The sequence below is a fragment of the Rhinatrema bivittatum genome, chromosome 2, assembly GCF_901001135.1.
Source record: "Rhinatrema bivittatum chromosome 2, aRhiBiv1.1, whole genome shotgun sequence".
Lineage (NCBI taxonomy): Eukaryota > Metazoa > Chordata > Amphibia > Gymnophiona > Rhinatrematidae > Rhinatrema > Rhinatrema bivittatum.
The window spans coordinates 188,255,937-188,273,691 of NC_042616.1; the positions used below are offsets into that span (position 1 = coordinate 188,255,937).

The following is a 17,755-nucleotide window of genomic DNA, read 5'->3' on the forward strand; positions in this document are numbered from 1 at the left end:
GGGGGAGGGGGGGGAGGGGATGGTCTAGAATATTCCAGGATGCAGATGAGCTATTTGTCCAAGTTGCTATTTTATGAGACTTATGTGCCTAAATTTTGTCAACCTATTTGTGCATTTTTACACCTGCTAATTATCTTATGTAATTGAGGTACTTGGGTATTGTTTACTATTGGTTGGGTGAGAGGTCTGGGTGAACTGTGGGGGGCATGCAGTTAAGAACTGAAGAAGGACTGAATGAACTGGTAGAGGTTTTGGCAAACTAGTGATTTCAATTACGCGGACATTCTTTATTATATACAGAATTCTGCACGTAAACAGGGTTTTATGCGAGCAAGTCAGTTTTTTCACACAAAATAATGTGTGAATGTTTGTAAAAGTTGTAGGAAAAATATGCTTTTTTAATGCATCGAAATACACCTTGCTGGTATTCATGCATAATCATACATATGCGCATATGATTTGGGGGTAGACATTCCTGTATTTTATAATCTGCACATACCTCATGTGCGCAGATTATAAAATGCTGTCATAGATCTCCATGTGGCAATATACGTGCATATATGGGGCCATGCAGAGTTGTTTGAAAGTTGTCCTATCTGTATGTATAAGTTTGTTTGTGTATGTATATATATAATTGATATATATATATGTCTGTGTGATGTAAATGCGTGTGTGTTTTTATTAAGTTTAAATATTGTATATATGTATATAATTGGTTCTTGTATATTTAGCAGAAAATGTGTTCCTTATTGTTCTTTACTTTGCTATCTCAGTTTTTAAAATCTTTCTCTTCTAGGCAATGCTCAGAGTGTGACCAGGCAGGTAGCAGTGACATGGAAGCGGACATTGCCATGGAAACTATGCCAGACGGGACCAAGAGATCAAGGAGGCAAATTAAAGAGCCAGTGAAATTTGTTCCACAGGATATACCACCAGAACCAAAGAAGGTTTCACTAAGGAACACGGTAAATTCTACTTCCTTTATGAATTGGCATGTTGGCATTTATATGTTATTAAAGACTGATTTTTGCATAATTTAATGAACTTGACAGAATATATGTTAAACAGACTTTCAAAACATACAGCTGATGACAACATTTGTTTTTCTGTTGTGGTGGTAGAATCATTTTTTATGTATTTTTTCTGAGAATTCAGCAATTTCATCTCAGGTTAATGACCATCCTCTATTAGATACATGTAAAATGGTGATTAGAAATAGCAACATGTCAATCTTTTATAAATTTTGTAATCTCATTTAATATTTCTCTTAACCATATTTATATATAAATTGGATTATTAGAGGGTGTACATAACATGTATTTTTATTGGTGACTTTTATACACCATAACAGTGTTTAATTTGCAAGATTTCCTAAATGAAATTCACACATTTAAATGTTTGGGATCATGTTTAATTCATTGTATTGTAAACGGACATGAAATCAGTATGAATGTCGCTATATAAAAATTGCCTAAATAAATAAAATGATTAGTGTAGGACGTTTTAATTACTTGCAGCCTGTGCACTTTGTTCTTGGGCATAAAACTTGATTTTATATATCCTGTGTTTGTATTGGTATCAAGTTAACTTTTTGATCATTCTTTTAGCATTGTGACATTGCTATATATAATGGGGTAGATTTTAAAAGAAGCGCGATCAGCCTACTTTTGCTTGCGCATCAGACTCAAGCAAAAGTACGCTGGATTTTAGTAGATACGCGCGGAGCCGCGCGTATCCACTAAAATCCTGGATCGGCGCGCGCAAGGCTATCGATTTTGTATAGCCTGCGCGCGCCGAGCCGCGCTGCCTCCCCCCGTTCCCTCCAAGGCCGCTCCGAAATCGGAGCGGCCTCGGAGGGAACTTTCCTTTGCCCTCCCCTCACCTTCCCCTCCCTTCCCCTACCTACCCCACCCACCCGGCCCTGTCTACACCCCCCCCCTTACCTTTGTCGGGGGATTTACGCCTCCCGGAGGGAGACGTAAATCCCCGCGCGCCAGCGGGCCTGCTGCGCGCCGGGCCGCGACCTGGGGGCGGGTACGGAGGGCGCGGCCACGCCCCCGGGCGTCGCCACGCCCCCGGACCCGCCCCCAAAACGCTGCCGACACGCCCCCGGAACGCCGCGACGACCGGGCCCGCCCGCCGACACGCCCCCCTCCGAGAACCCCGGGACTTACGCGAGTCCCGGGGCTCTGCGCTCGCCGGGAGGCCTATGTAAAATAGGCTTCCCGGCGCGCAGGGCCCTGCTCGCGTAAATCCGGGCGGATTTACGCGAGCAGGGCTCTTAAAATCCGCCCCAATGAGTGAGGAGATTTACAAGATTAAAAAAAAACTTTAAAAGTCATATATAGAATAATCTAGTGAAAATCATGTTAATCTATTGTGCTATAAAGCTAATCCTAGAATTTCACTCCAATATGCTGCTGTCAGATGAACCTATGCATGTGACAGAATGCAAACAGATAGAGAAATTTGGAACTTTGAACAATTTTGTTTGCTTAGTTTTATTTATTTCTTATATTTTTCTTCCTTAAAGGTTGGGTGACACTGCTTAATGCTATATATCCTTAGCATCAAAGTTAATGTAGCTAAAATGATTTTTGATTGCTTAAAAACAGGAAGCATACAAAGTCAGTCTGATTGTATCTAAAACCATTGATACATGTTGTTGTTTATTGTATTGTGTTTTATAAACAATGGTTAATAAAATATAAATTAAAAAAAAACATAGGAAGCATTTAACATTTTATTTTTTATAGCTTTGACTTTAGCCAGAAACAATTACAAAAGAAGGGAATAAAAAACACAAAGGAGATGTTTTCATTAAAAAATATTAAATATTGTATGGATTTTAAGGCATCACAAAAAGAACTGTCTCCATATTCATTAAGAATATGCTATGCATTAGTATTTTATGTTTATATTTTTATTTGCATATAATATCATATGAAATGTTAAATATCATGTAATATCTTAATTATCCCTAGAACATTGCTGGAAAACACTGATCTGGGTAGCATAAAGCCAGCAATTTTTAGAGGGAAACTTTTTCAGTGTATTTCAGGGATATGAGAGAAATGCTGGAGTTTGGAGGAAAGTAATTTGTAGATTTTTTGCAAGCTCTGAGGGAGTTGCCTGTATTTGGTGGTATTTGGTTCTGCATTGTATAATGAAAACTTGTCTATAGTTGCAAGTTTCTGAGTTTATTAGGTTGTCCCATCTATCTTGTCTTGTTTTTGGTCTAGGCGAAGTGGTCTGAGATGAAAGAGAAGAGGTGAAGTGTAAGTGGGTGTGACGAGTAAAGTAGGAAAGGGGGGGGGCATGAGAAGAGCAATGGTAGGAAGATGGTAAAAAAGTGATTTGGAATAGAATTGAGATAAGGAAGAGGGGAGAAGGAAAGAGCTCTATTACCCAGTGGAGCCATAGCCTGAGATTTTATCCACTTGGGAAAGCAGCACTCTAGTTCTCAGGCAAAGAGAACATTATGAAATGTCTGCTTCAGCCAAGAAGAGGGTATTCTGGCGAAAAAGTTCAGTATGGGAGAAAGGTAGCGAGAACTTGATGCTATGCAAGATGCAAATGTGGGCTAGCAATGGGAGATTGTTTCCACTGATTCTTTGAAACTTGTGGGAAATGCTTTGTGGATTGCAAGTGCAAGCTAAAACTGAGAGAAGTGAAACAGCACCTAAGGCCAGCAGAAGACCTGTAAAATATCTCCTAACTAATATTGAACAGAGGCTTCAATATCATCTGATACCTGAATGAATCAAGTGTATCTTTGGAGGCATATACATAGGCACTATGAAGACAGAGAAAGAAACAAGTCTTTAAAATGTTTATATCCCAAACACAAATATCCAATGTTGTGCCAAATAAGTATAATCATTTTTATGCATATCTGATTAATTGATTACTTAAAAGGCAGTACATAATGGCAAAAGGCCAAATGTCTACAGTATTATACCCAATTCAAGCTGGTATGGTCTCCACTGTTGTGGGCTTTTGTTTTTGGATGCAGCACAGAAGTGGTACACTCAAACCCAAGGAGATTTAGAAGGCACCTCTCAATACTATGCTTTCCTCTGCTGGCCTAGAAATGCAGTAGGGGACCAGATCTTGAATTTATAACTCATCTTCCCCCAAGGATAAGTTGCCATGGCAGCTGTGGAGAAGAGGGCAGCAGTGTGCAAAAGATGTGGCCAGCAGTAGAGGACGCATACCATATACTTTGCACAAATTATTTTTTCACAATTCTGTTACAACACATCTTGTAACTACATTTTCTGTGTTGGTTATAGAAGAAACTATGCTGTGTCTATACTTTAACTGATGTATACTTAGTAAAATAGCTTATTTGACTGCTATAACAGGCATAGACATCTGATATGCACTGAAGGTATTGAGGGCTACATGCATGTATGTTTGACGGCATGAAATGTAGAACACCCTTTCCTTCCAGGAATATGGATATCTCTACAACTGAAATGAATGAATATTTACTTGCCTAGCCCAACCAGGTACTATAAAGTCACAAGAAGCTCATCATGGCTATAGGCAAGGAAAACATGATAGTTTTATGTGTAACTTTAAAAGATAGGACATAATGTAAACTAAGCCCAGATGTAGGCATAGGCAAGGAGCCAAAAGTCCCCAACATCAAATTTTGAAATGCGTCGGATTGTTGCTGCCATGTCTCCATCTGATTGCAATTCACTTCTCACATATCTAAAACAGCAATTTCTTTTTTGGATGTGGTTATAAATATAGAACAGGGGATACTGCAGACCACCATACATCGAAAACTCACTGACCGCAATAACCTGTTGAGGTTTTCCAGTCATCACCCTCAGAGTTTTAAAATGGGGCTTCCAGTCAGCCAATATTTCAGAGCTAAGCGCATATGCTCCACCGCAAAGGACTTCGAAATTCAAGCAGACATCCTAGCAGGCAGATTCCTGTCAAGAGGCTATCCCCATCAAGCCATTAATAGGGCATACAAAAGAGCTAAACATAGTGATCGTGACGCATTGTTACAGTACAAACCCATGAAAGAGGAAACTCGACTGATATGTGTGCTTAAACAATCTACAGCAGCAAGTGTAATAAAAGCAGCTATACGGAGGCATTGGCATGTATTAACAATGCATGACACTTTCAATGAACCACCTACGTTCGCCATGTCCCGAGGGAGGAACATTAGAGACCTCACGGTCCACGCACAGATAGAGAATTTTAAACATGAAGAAACACTCGTTGGCCACCAAGCGTGTGGCCACTGTACTTGGTGCGTACAAACAATCACGGGAATACAGGGGGAGGACCCGATTTCGAGATATAAAGTCTGGCGCAAGAGCAATACGAACTGTTTATCTATCAATGTGGTCTACATCATCATTTGTCCGTGCCCGAAGTTATATATTGGTCGTACCACGAGACCTATCAAGGTCCGATTAGGAGAACACAAATCAAGGTTTACAACCGCCAAGACGACGGCACCTATGGTACAACATCTGATAGACTCCGGACATTCCATCACAGAATTAAAATGGACAGTATTAGAACACATTGAACCCCCAGTGAGGGGAGGCGACGTTCGTATCCTCCTCAACAACCGTGAAGCATTTTGGATTTTTACGCTTTCATCATCCGCCCCCCGGGGCATGAACGACGAACTTTTGGAATACCTTGTTGTAAAGTTTAATATCCTTTATTAATTCAGGCGAACCTTACAGTTCTTGATACTCTAACACATCTTGATCAGTAGCATCACACGTTTAGATAGTCCGTACTCATTTAGGTCTAGCACGCTAATTCAGTGCGTCACCGACGCATGACAAAAGTACACCAATCAGCGCAATTCCCTCAGATTCGTGCTTCGGCACTAGCAAGTTTCCGACCAGGTTGGGTAGTTCCCGACCAGGTCGGCCAGTCACGTCACCGGATGTCAAAGCCTTTTCAATGATTCCATTGGCTAATTTTACTTCCAGTGACTCACATAAAAGGGGTCACGGCATACCTATAGACTATCCTACCGGAGGCGAGGCCGGAGTAACATCTATTGGAGGCGAACGTGGAAACTGTTTGAGCAATTACGGCGCGGAGAAACTCAGACCTCAGTAGTTGGTTGTCCAGCATCAACTCGTACACCCCTGAGGAAAGATTCGACATCTGAAACACGGATAGTTCATGTCGGGACCGTTACCAGAAGGCGGACATCACATACCAACACCAATCGGGGAAGTCTGACTTTCATTTATTTAGTATTAATGCTTGTTAAGCCTCACTAATGTGTTATTCGCATTGAAATCTCATCGACCCCCCCGCCCTGGCAGAGTCTTAAGGTTATTATAACACATAGAAAAAAAAGCAAAAAAAAATTTTTTCACACAAAAAAATTGCACATGAGGAGGAGGAGGAGAGTTTATGATTATATACCACAAAGTAGTGGTGCGGGGACACCTACATTATGTATGAAACTTTCCTCTAACTCCTTTAATATTTTATCAAATACAACATAGTCTACTCTAAATAAGTACATTCCACATTATGTAGGTGCAAAAAGTATATTTTATTCACCAAAAAAATTTTATTGGTATCCGTAAAAATTTCATTAACATCAGCGATAGAGGTTTTTGCCTATGATTTTTTGTATTGTTGTTTAGATCGCTGAAACAGTGGTGTATTACATTGATATATCTTGGTATGTCTCCATCTGAGCCTGCTGCCGCAGTGCTTCTTATCCTGTAGAGGCCCCAGCCCTGACCTTGACTCCCACAGTAGTAGCACCTCTGTAAAGAAAAGGAAAGAAACAATTTTCCTGGCTTTCTGACTGTAATTCCTATGGTTACTGTTATGGTTTTGATGAATTGTTGAACCCCGGACCGAGGTGAGAGGACGTAGGACATTGTGAGAGAGACTTTATTAAGGAGAAAAGATACTACATAACCCAAGGAGCGGGAAATGTAGTAAACATAGTCTTAGAGCCAAATACAGTAGTCAGGATGATGATGTATATACGAAGGTCCTGGTAGTGGCCCGCAGTGTGGGGTACACCCGGGAATTCCAGTAGGCCGATGTAAATACCTCTGAGTGCAGATATGATAGTGGCCCGCTGTGCGGGGTAAGCCGAGAAAGGTGTACTGTAGAAGCCGAAGAGGCAGAGGTCGGTGATACAGGAACCAGACCATAGACCTTGTATAGGTGATGGAATCCTGAGGCACAGATAGACTGAAGAATGGTGGTGGCCCGAGGAACGGGGTACGCCGTGGAGTCTTCGGTACATAGATAGAAGTTGGAGAAGGTACTCACACAAGGAAGTCCCAGCAGAGATACCCGAGGAGCGGGTCAGGAAATCCCAGGCAGGAAGGCCCTCCGAGGAGTGGATAGCCAAGATGCGGAAGAGCCCCAGAGGAGTGGGTACTCAGAGCATCCGAATACCAGGAGGAGAGTCTGGAACAGAAGATCCAAGTTAGAGCGGATTTAACAAGCAAGAGAACTCCTTGCTAACTCGTCTTAGCAATGGGCCAGTCCATATAAGTATACTAGCGGTGTTGACCTCATCGGAATGGGACACCCCCGAGGTTATCGCCATGACATATTCATTTGGAGGCCCTGCGCACGTGCCTAGGTGATGCCGGAAGTAAGATGGCAGTCGGCAGCGCCCATGCTGTTTCAGGGACGCCGGGGAAGTCTGCATTGGTTGGCGGAGGCCGCCATTCTCCCAATGATTGACGGTGCAGGGAAAAAAGAGGTGAGCATGAAAGGTCGCAGCTGCCTGTGACTGGGCACAACAGTTACATTAGTGAAGGTATCCATTGCTATTTGTGTCTGTTTTCTGTTCAAAGCCCCATCCTCAGATAGTGATGAACAAAAATATTTGTTAAGCAAGCCTGCTTTTTATTTGTCAAACTCTATAAATATCTCCCTTCACTTTTGAACATAAGAAACTGCCCTACTGGATCAGACCAAGGGTCCATCAAACCCAGCATCCTGTTTACAATAGTGGCCAGTCCTGGCTACAAGTACCTGGCAAGTACCCAAACACTGAGTAGATCCCATGCTACTGATGCCAGTAATAATAGTGGCTATTCTATAAGTCAGCTTGTTTAATAGTAGTTAATGGACTTCTCCAAGAACTTATCCAAACTTTTTTAAACCCAGCTGCACTAACCACATCCTCTGGCAATAAATTCCAGAGCTTAATTGTGCGTTGAGTGAAAAAATAATTTTCCTCGATTAGTTTTAAATTACTTGTTAACTTCATGGAGTGCTCCCTAGTCCTGTTATCCAAAAGAGTTAATAACCAATTCACATTTATCTGTTCTAGACCTCTCATGATTTTAAAGACCTCTATCATATCCCCCCTCGGCCATCTCTTCTCCAAACTGAACAGCCCTAACCTCTTTAACCTTTCCTCATAGGGGAACTGTTCTCTCCCCTTTACCATTTTGGTTGTCCTTCTCTGTACCTTTTCCAGTGCAACTAACTCTTTTTTGAGAATTGTGAAAAGTATTCAAGATGCGGTCTCACCATGGAGTGATACAGAGGCGTTAAGACATTTTCCATTTTATTCAGCAGTTCCTTCCTAATAATTCCTAACATTCAGGCCGATACAGTAAGGAGCGGTAGGAAGAGCTGCGTTAATGCCAGGCGCACCTGTGGTTGCCGCACACACAGTCCAGCTCACCTACCGCTCGATACTGTATGTAAATAGCTTGCAAATGCAAGCTGCGTCTAAGAAGCGTCCGTGAAGCGTTAGGCCCGCGCAACCCATTTTACTGTATAGAGCGCTATACAGTATCCTGGGTGCGCTGGCCTAATGCTTCACGGTCATGCTGGTATCTGTAATTTCAAATGTCATTTCAAATAACATTTGAAATGACAGTGTGACGGGGTCTATGTCCCAAACCTGAGAGGTCAGTTAAGAACCCTGGAACCAAGGATTCAAGAGAAGGGGGGAAGGAAAATATGGCAACACCTGGCTAGAGATGTCCCTTGGTTCCTTCCCCCAGAGGATATAAGACCAGAGGAGCCACAGGTGTGGGAAATGGAGGGTGGAGCTCTGGGAACCAATCCTTGGCTTCAAGGGGAGGGCTAAATTGAGGAGGAGCCTTCCCAAAGCCAATCGCCTGCGATTGGAGGAGGAGTCTCCACAAGATAAAAAGGACTCCCTAGCAGAGCAGTCTCAGTCTCCTGCCGGGGACTGAGGAGGAAGGAACGGGCTGCCTGGCTGCTCTGGGAAACTTGGACACTGGATATCCCGATGGTGTGAAGGACTGCAACCACTATCACAAGGAAGGTGAGCGCGGGGACTTCTGTTGGTTTGGACTTACGATAAAGACACTTTACCTAGAGAACTGCCAAGCGGGTGGTTGTATCCTGGGATGAGAAAACCCATGCATGGATTAAGCTTGACAAAATTGGGTCCCCAGGATGACCCGAGGCATTCCTAGTGACTTTTGAATGGGTGGCCGAAGCTGTGGGCTGGCCAAAAACACAGTGGCCCATTAGACTGGCGCCGTATTTGTCAGGGGAAGCACAGGCCGCTTACCGGGCCTTGGAGCCAACTCAGGCTCTGGACTATGGGGCAGTAAAGGCAGCCATCGAAGATAGGTTGGGACTTTCCCCTGAGCTATATCGACGCCGCTTTCGGTCTCATACATTTAAAAAAACGGATCGGCCTAGGGCCGTGGCCCAACAGTTAGACGACTGGGCCGCCCTATGGCTCTGTCAGTCAGAGCAGGATCCCAATCAGCTAGTGGAAAAGATAGTATTGGAACAATTTATGGAGGTGCAACCCCAACCTCGAAAGCAGTGGATGGCCCAACAGAGCCCTGCTAGTTTAACAGAAGCCATTACCCTAGCCGAAAGGTATATGGAAGCCGAGAAAGTTGGGGGGATAAAAGAAAATCCCCTATGTATGGGAAAGTAGCCATGGGGATTAAGACGGAGGACAGAAAGAAACCTACCCAGGAGTCCAGGACCCCTCTCCGATGTTTTAAGTGTGGAGAGCTAGGACACTTTAAAAGAGAATGTCCCCTTATGGAATGCAATTTCAGTGGGGCAGGAATTACCCAGCAGGAACAAGGGATTGGAGAAAAAGCACCCATTAAGAAAGCCATTAAGATCCTGGGGAAAGTTCTTACTGCTGTTATTGACACAGGGAGTAATCAATCTCTTATGGCTGGGACATTGGCCAGGGCACTTAAAGTGCCAAAACAAAAGAATACCTTTGTGGGACGAATGGGGGTACGATGTGTACATGGGGACACTAGACAAGAACCCGCCTATTGGATCCCTATTAGTGCCGAGGGGAGGACTCAGACCTTAAGGGTAGCGGTGATTGAAGCCCTACCATATCCTTTACTCTTGGGGAGAGATTGGTTGTCCCTCCAGAAACCTGTAGGGAAATGGGTGTCCACTCGGGTCAGAAATGATTCAAAAAGTGGAAGGGAAGAGGTAAAATTAGAAAACCATTTTCCTTTTGGGAACCAGCATACAGTAGGAAAAGCACACTTGAATGCTGACTGCCCAGCTAGAAAAGGAGTAGGAGTCTTGCTGGAAGACAAGGCTCCTAGAAAACGGGGGCAGGTGTGTGACGGGATCTATGTCCCAAACCTGAGGGGTCAGTTAAGAACCCTGGAACCAAGGATTCAAGAGAAGGGGGGAAGGAAAATACAGCAGCACCCGGCTAGAGATGTCCCTTGGTTCCTTCCCCCAGAGGTTATAAGACTAGAGGAGCCACAGGTGTGGGAAATGGAGGGTGGAGCTCTGGGAACCAATCCTTGGCTTCAAGGGGAGGGCTAAATTGAGGAGGAGCCTTCCCAAAGCCAATCGCCTGCGATTGGAGGAGGAGTCTCCACAAGATAAAAAGGACTCCCTAGCAGAGCAGTCTCAGTCTCCTGCCGGGGACTGAGGAGGAAGGAACGGGCTGCCTGGCTGGTCTGGGAAACTTGGACACTGGATATCCCGATGGTGTGAAGGACTGCAACCACTATCACAAGGAAGGTGAGCGCAGGGACTTCTGTTGGTTTGGACTTACGATAAAGACACTTTACCTAGAGAACTGCCAAGCGGGTGGTTGTATCCTGGGACGAGAAAACCCATCCCAAGAGATATGGTGGGTGGTGGCAGTTAGGCCCAGCAGGGCCAGACTTTTGAACATTGGATTTGTTGTTTAAAGATGGACTTTTGAAGCCAGACTTCAGAAACTGAGTTGCTAGCTCAGTGGGGAAGGCATTCGCCTCCCATCCAGGTGGAGGAGGTTCAAACTCCACATGAGGACTTTGTAAAGAAAAGTAACTTTAACTACTATTTGAGTTCCTGAGTGACCAGGGCAGCTCATTCAGGGATTGGACCCTGGAACGGACACAATTAACGCGGTGCAGACCGGTGAAAACATTACAGACAGGTACCAGGAAGTGGACGGTTCTCCTACGCTCGGGATTGCCAGTCCTCTCTCCTCTCCTCCCGAAGCAAGCAACGAAAGTGGAAAAAAATCGAAAAAATGAAAAAAAAAAAACAAATGAAAAAGCGAAAAAAAAAAAGTAGCAAGAGAGAGAGAGGACTGGCAATCCTACGCTCGGGATTGTCAGTCCTCTCTCCCCTTCTCCTGAAGCAAGGCTGCTTTTCGCGCCTTGCTTCGGGAGGAGGGGAGAGAGGACTGGCAGTGAAAAGCAATGAAGCGACTTACTTTTTTTGCAGCCCCCCTCCGGAGACGGACATCGGCGACGAGGGACCGCGGCTCCCCTGCCTCCAGCTGCCCGCGAAGATGGATGCATCACACGGGCGAAAGCGGCCCCTGTGCGTGCAATTGGGCCGCTCAAGATGTGACGTCACGACGTTTGGTGTCACGGCATACACACGAGCTCCCAATCTCTCTCACACACACACAGTCCTTCACAATCTCCTCATATAGGCTCCCTCTCTCTGAAACCCACACTCAAGCATCCCCCCAGCCCCCCACTTTTACCTCCCATGCTCTCTCACCCTTCTGCGCTGTCACCCTCCTCTCCCCTCACATAGACTCCCTTTCTAAAACCTATAAGCATCCCCCCCCCACTCCCCCTCTTACCACCCTCCCCCACATCCCCTCTCCTCTCTCACACACACATTCTCTCTCACCGGCATCCCCTTCCCCTCATATAGGCTCCCTCTCTGAAACCCACACTCAAGCATCTCCCACCCACCCTCTCTTACCTCCCATGCTCTCTCTCACACCCTCCTGCTTTCTCACCCTCACCCTCCCCATCCCTTCTTAACAACTATGCTCTGTCACCCTCCCCTCTCTCACACACATATTCTCTCTCACTGGCATCCCCCCCCCGCCATGCTCTCTCTCACACCCTTCTGCTCTCTCTCACCTTCCCTCCCTCACCAGCCATGCTCTCTCTCACACCCTACTGCTCTCTCTCACCTTCCCCGCCACCCCCCCTCACCAACCATGCTCTCTGTCACCCTTCTCTCTCTCACCGGCATGCTGTGGGACACGCTCCATTTGCGGTGAAGATGAAGGCCCGGACATGCCATGCGCGAAGGCTGTTTCTACCATGCTGAGATGCCCCCACTCTCGCGATGGCCGCTGTCTGTGCGCTTCCAGTTTTGAAGGGAGGAAATCGATGAGGCGACGGTGAAAATCTGCGGGAAGGGCATTGAAGGAGGAAATCTGCGAGGTGAGAGAGGAAATCTGCGGGAAGGGGGAATTCTGCGCAAATTCTGCATTCCGCAGTAGCACAGAATTCCCCCAGGAGTACCTATATACAGAACTCGCCCTGATACTATTAACACAGGTAATGAGCTCCTTTCAACTTCCAAGTTTCAAAGAAAAACTTTCCCTCTGAACTACTAAATCCAAAGGCAGGAATAAATATTTTTTTAAAAAGACTAGAGGAAAGCAACCCTTTCCCATCTACTCTTTTTAACACTTGCCCAAGAAATAAAATGTGCAATGCAAAAAATCTCTCTACAAAAAATGAAAAGAATAAAAGGCAATTAATTAAAAAAAAATCCCTTTCAAAATAACGACTCAGCAGTTGACAAAAACTGAATGCCACGGTGGTGACGTGGATTTACAAACTGGTTGACGGATAGAAGGCAGCGTGCAATGGAAAATGGAACTTACTCTGAAGATAGAATGGTGTTAAGCAAAGTGCTGCAAGGATCAGTGTTGGGACCAGTCCTGTTCAATATCGTTACGAGCGACATTGCGGAAGGGATAGAAGGTAAATTTTGACTTTTTGTGGATATTAAGATCTACAACAGAGTGGACATGCTGGAAGGAGTGGAGAGAATAAGAAGTGATTTAAGAAAGCTTGAAGAGTGATCGAAGATATGGCAGTTGGGATTCAATGTCAAGAAGTGCAGATTCATGCATTTTGGATGTGGTAATCCAGAAGAGTTGTATGTGATGGGGGGTGAAGGCTGTTATGCACAGAGCAAGAGAGGGATCTTGGGGGTGATAGTGTCTAACGATTTGAAGACGGTGAAGCAGTGTGACAAGGTGATAGCTAAAGCCAGAAGTATGCTGGGCTGCACAGAGGGAGGAATAGTCAGTAAGAAAAAGGAGGTGATAATCCCCTTGTATAGGTCCTTGGTGATGCCTAACCTGGAATATTGTGTTCAGTTCTGGAGACCGTATCTCAAAAGGGACAGAGACAGGATGGAGGTGGTCCAGAGAAGGGTGACCAAAATGGTGGGATGTCTCCATCAAATGACTTATGAGGAGAGGTTGAAGGACCTAAATATGTATGCCCTCGAGGAGAGGAGATGCAGGGGAGATATGATACAGACCTTCAGATACCTGAAAAGTTTTAATGATGCACAATCGACAAACCATCTCCATTCAAAAGAAATCCAGTAAAACTAAGGGGTCATGAATTGAAACTCCAGGGAAGATGACTCAGGACCAGTATCAGGAAATATTTCTTCATGGAGAGGGTGGTGGATGCCTGGAATTCACCACTCCTCTGGAAGGGAAGACAAAAACAGTGAAGGATTTCAAGGGGGCATGGGATAAACACTGTGGATCCCTAAAGGCTAGGTGATGGAAATGAGGAAAAGAATGTATGGGGGTAACTTGCTGGTGTGGCAGTTACTACCCTTAGCTGATAAGCCTTCATTCTGTTGATGCAACTCCATTATTTCCTAGCGTGTAGCAGATGGACTCAAAACAAATGGGTATTGTGTGCTCGTGCTAGCAGTTGGAGACGGATCTGACGTCAGCACGGGTACATATACCCCCACAGAAAGTGCAGCTATTCAGTAATTTCCGTCTCCAAAGCAGTTTGGAGCTACCCCACGCTCGCTGAGCGTGTTTCCAAATTCTAACGACTAATTTCATAGAAGAAAACTACTGAAGACGAGCCCCACACTCCTGTGGTGATACCAGGCGGTCACTCACCCAGTTGAGTTTCCCGAGCTGACTTCCGTGGTCCCTCGGAGGTAAGAGCCTCGGTCCGGTGGCCGGTTCGCGGCAGGGACCCAGCCCCCGAGTGAGAAGGGCTTGGGCGCGGCTTGGCCCCCGAGCGAGACGAGTTCGGGTGCGGCCTAGAGGCAGCCTCGGTCCCGGCGTGGACTTGGCTCCCGAGTGAGAAGGGCTCGGGCGCGGCTTGGCCCCCGAGCGAGATGAGTTCGGGCGCGGCCTAGAGGCAGTGGGTGCACTTCCTTAAGCGCGGCGGTGAAGGAATTCCCCTCTCCCCCGTAGCCGGAGACCGCCCGGGTCGCAGCCGGGAAGCGCCGAAGACAAGGTAAGGCGTACATCTTTACTTGGTCTCTGAGGAAGTGTGGACTAACTGGGCCTGCCTACGAGGCCGCCCGCCTGGGAGGTGACCATTTTGCCTGCCTACTCATCTTTTCCAAATTAAGTGCACCTTGCATGTTGTTAGCGCACGCGATAGGCGCACGTTGTTAGCGCACGCAATAGGCACATGTTGTTAGTTATTAGCGCACGCTACTCGGATACGCGCACTTTCTAAGACGCCCGTGGATAGGCGAACATTTATAAGACGCCCGTTGTAGGCGCAGGCTGTTAAGTGCACGTATTAGGCGCACATTGTTGGGTGACGCCGCATTTCAGGCGAATGGAGCATAAGAAAGCCCATGCGTCCGCAGAGACGGCACCTCCAGAATCAGGTATGAACGCTCTAAGCCTCTGCTCAGCATGCAACCTCAGAGCCACACAGAACGAGGAAGCAGACTCACTATGTGCCCAATGTGAGGAAGCCATGGGAGCTCCAGGACAAGATCGGCCCCAGCCCAGCGGTTCCTCAGGGGCCACGCTGGATTTCGCAGGCCGCGGTGAGCAGCCAGGGAACCCGAGAGACCTGGTGCCCCTGCGGCCAGATCCGGCTTCGCTTTCCTGGGTGGAATTATTTAAGGGGATTCACGCTTTTGTCCAGATGCAGTCTGCTCCTCGAATGGGTCATCCCGTTCCGGCTGATCCGATCCCTGGACCCTCGAGACCTAGGCGCAGCCACTCACCACCTGACAGCCCCGATTATGGGGATTCGGATTATTCCCTGGTAAGTGAGGAGCCCCCCGAGGAGGGTGCACTTCCCTCGGAGATAGAACCATATCGGACCATGAGACGCTTCTTTCGGAAAGAAGATCTGCCAGGCCTGGTCTCACAATGCTTATCGGAGCTGGCCATTCCGGGCCAGGACCCCCCAGGGGACCCTGTACAGAATCCCCTGCTAGAGGGCCTGCGCCAAACGGCTCACCATTTCCCCCTACTACTAGCAGCACAGCAGCTAATCGAGTTGGAATGGAAGGCACCGGAGGCCGCATTCAAAGGGGGTCGGGCCTTGTCGGGCATGTACCCTCTGGATCCGGCGACCAAGGAGCTGCTGGCGTGCCCCAGGGTAGACGCCATAGTTAGCGCAATTGTGAAGTGCACCACCATTCCGGTGGAGGGGGGAGCGGCCCTCAAGGATACACATGACAGACGCATGGACACCATTCTGAAGCAAGCCTTTGAGGTAGCAGCCCTGTCCCTTCGAATCGCGACTTGCTGCACCGTGGTGACGCGCTCCTGTTTATCACAGGCAAGAAACAACACCCTGGGAGAAGACATGGAATCAGCTCTCGCATTTCTCACTGACGCAGCCTCCGACCTCGTCCGTACGGCAGCCAAGGGAGTGTCCTCCTCAGTGGCAGCCAGGAGACAGCTTTGGCTACGCAATTGGGCGGCCGACGCGTCCTCCAAGACACGACTCACAAGAATGCCCTTTAAGGGTTCCCTACTGTTCGGCAGCGACCTCGAGAACTGGGCTACTAAATGGGGTGCCTCTCCATTGCCCCGTCTACCAGAAGATAGGTCGAGGAGGAGCCAGCGTTCTGTTTCCAGACCAGCTAGAGGAAGAACCTCGCAGCGCTTCAACCCTTACAGGTCTCGCTATCAAGCACCTCGTTCTCAGGCCAGGAATCAGCCCTTTTGGGCTAAGCACACCAAGAAGAGAACCGGCCCGGGTTCTGGCCCCGGCCGTAACCCACAATGATAATCAGCCGACCCATCCGAGGATAGCAGCCATAGGGGGCAGGCTAACCCTCTTCTACCGCAGGTGGGTCGAGATCACTTCGGACCAGTGGGTCCTCGCCATCATCCGTGAAGGATATTACCTGGATTTCTTTCGTTCTCGCCTAACAAGTTTGTGGAATCTCCTTGTTCGCCACTCAAGGCAGTGGCACTAGAAGTGACCTTACAGAGGCTCCTGGCCCTAAAAGCCATAATCCCAGTACCTGCGGAAGAGGTAACTTCTGGGCATTATTCCATTTATTTCATAGTACCCAAGAAGGAGGGCACCTTCAGGCCCGTCCTGGACCTCAAGTCAGTCAATCGACACCTACGGGTCCCCAGCTTTCGCATGGAAACTCTACGGTCTGTCAAGAATTCAGTACAGCCAGGGGAGTTTCTCACCTCCCTAGATCTGTCGGAAGCCTACCTGCATATCCCAATCCATCGGGATCACCAGCGCTATTTACACTTCAAAGTCCTGAATCAGCATTTCCAGTTCCGGGCTTTACCCTTCGGGTTGGCCACCGCGCCGCGGATCTTTACCAAAGTAATAGTAGTAGTGGTGGTGGCACTCAGGAAGGAAGGAATCCTCGTCCATCCCTACCTGGACGATTGGCTGATCAGGGCAAAGTCACCGGAGGAGAGTCACCGGGCTACCAACAGAGTTATAGCTCTTCTGGAGAGCCTAGGATGGGTAGTCAACATAAAGAAGAGTTCCCTACAGCCATCCCAGTTGCTGGAATAGCTAGGGGTCCAATTCTACACCCAAGACGACAAGGTCAGTCTGAACTCCAAGAGACAGTCCAAACTCCGGAATCATCTGCAGGTCCTGCTGAGCGCCAGCCGGCCCACAGCTCGGGATTACCTACAAGTCCTCGGCCTCATGGCATCCACTCTGGAAGTGGTGCCTTGGGTGCGGGCTCATATGAGACCATTGCAACGCGCCCTTCTATCTTGATGGAGTCCACAATCGCGGAACTACGCCATACACCTACCTCTGCCGGCCAGAGTGCGGACTCAGCTACGGTGGTGGTTACAACCCGGCCACATAAGCCGGGGGTCGAGAATGTCCTCCCCAACCTGGATTCTGCTCACCACAGATGCCAGCCTGAACGGATGGGGAGCACACTGCGAGGAACTCACCGCCCAAGGGCGATGGACCAGAGAAGAGTCAAGGTGGAACATCAACCGACTACAGGCACGGGCAGTCAGGCTTGCGTGCCTGCGATTTGCCCACAGACTTTGCGA

At 47.3% G+C, this 17,755-nt stretch overlaps 1 protein-coding gene across 10 annotated transcripts in view; it reads left to right on the top strand.

Annotated features, from left to right (window-relative positions):
- The window catches only part of PHF14 (PHD finger protein 14), a 1,104,121-nt gene that overhangs the window by 455,055 nt on the left and 631,311 nt on the right, over positions 1-17,755 (top strand). For all 10 annotated transcript variants that reach the window (XM_029588971.1, XM_029588965.1, XM_029588970.1 and 7 more), the window contains one exon: positions 797-965. In XM_029588971.1, the coding sequence (XP_029444831.1) occupies positions 797-965 (169 nt within the window). The remainder of the gene's footprint in view (positions 1-796; positions 966-17,755) is intronic.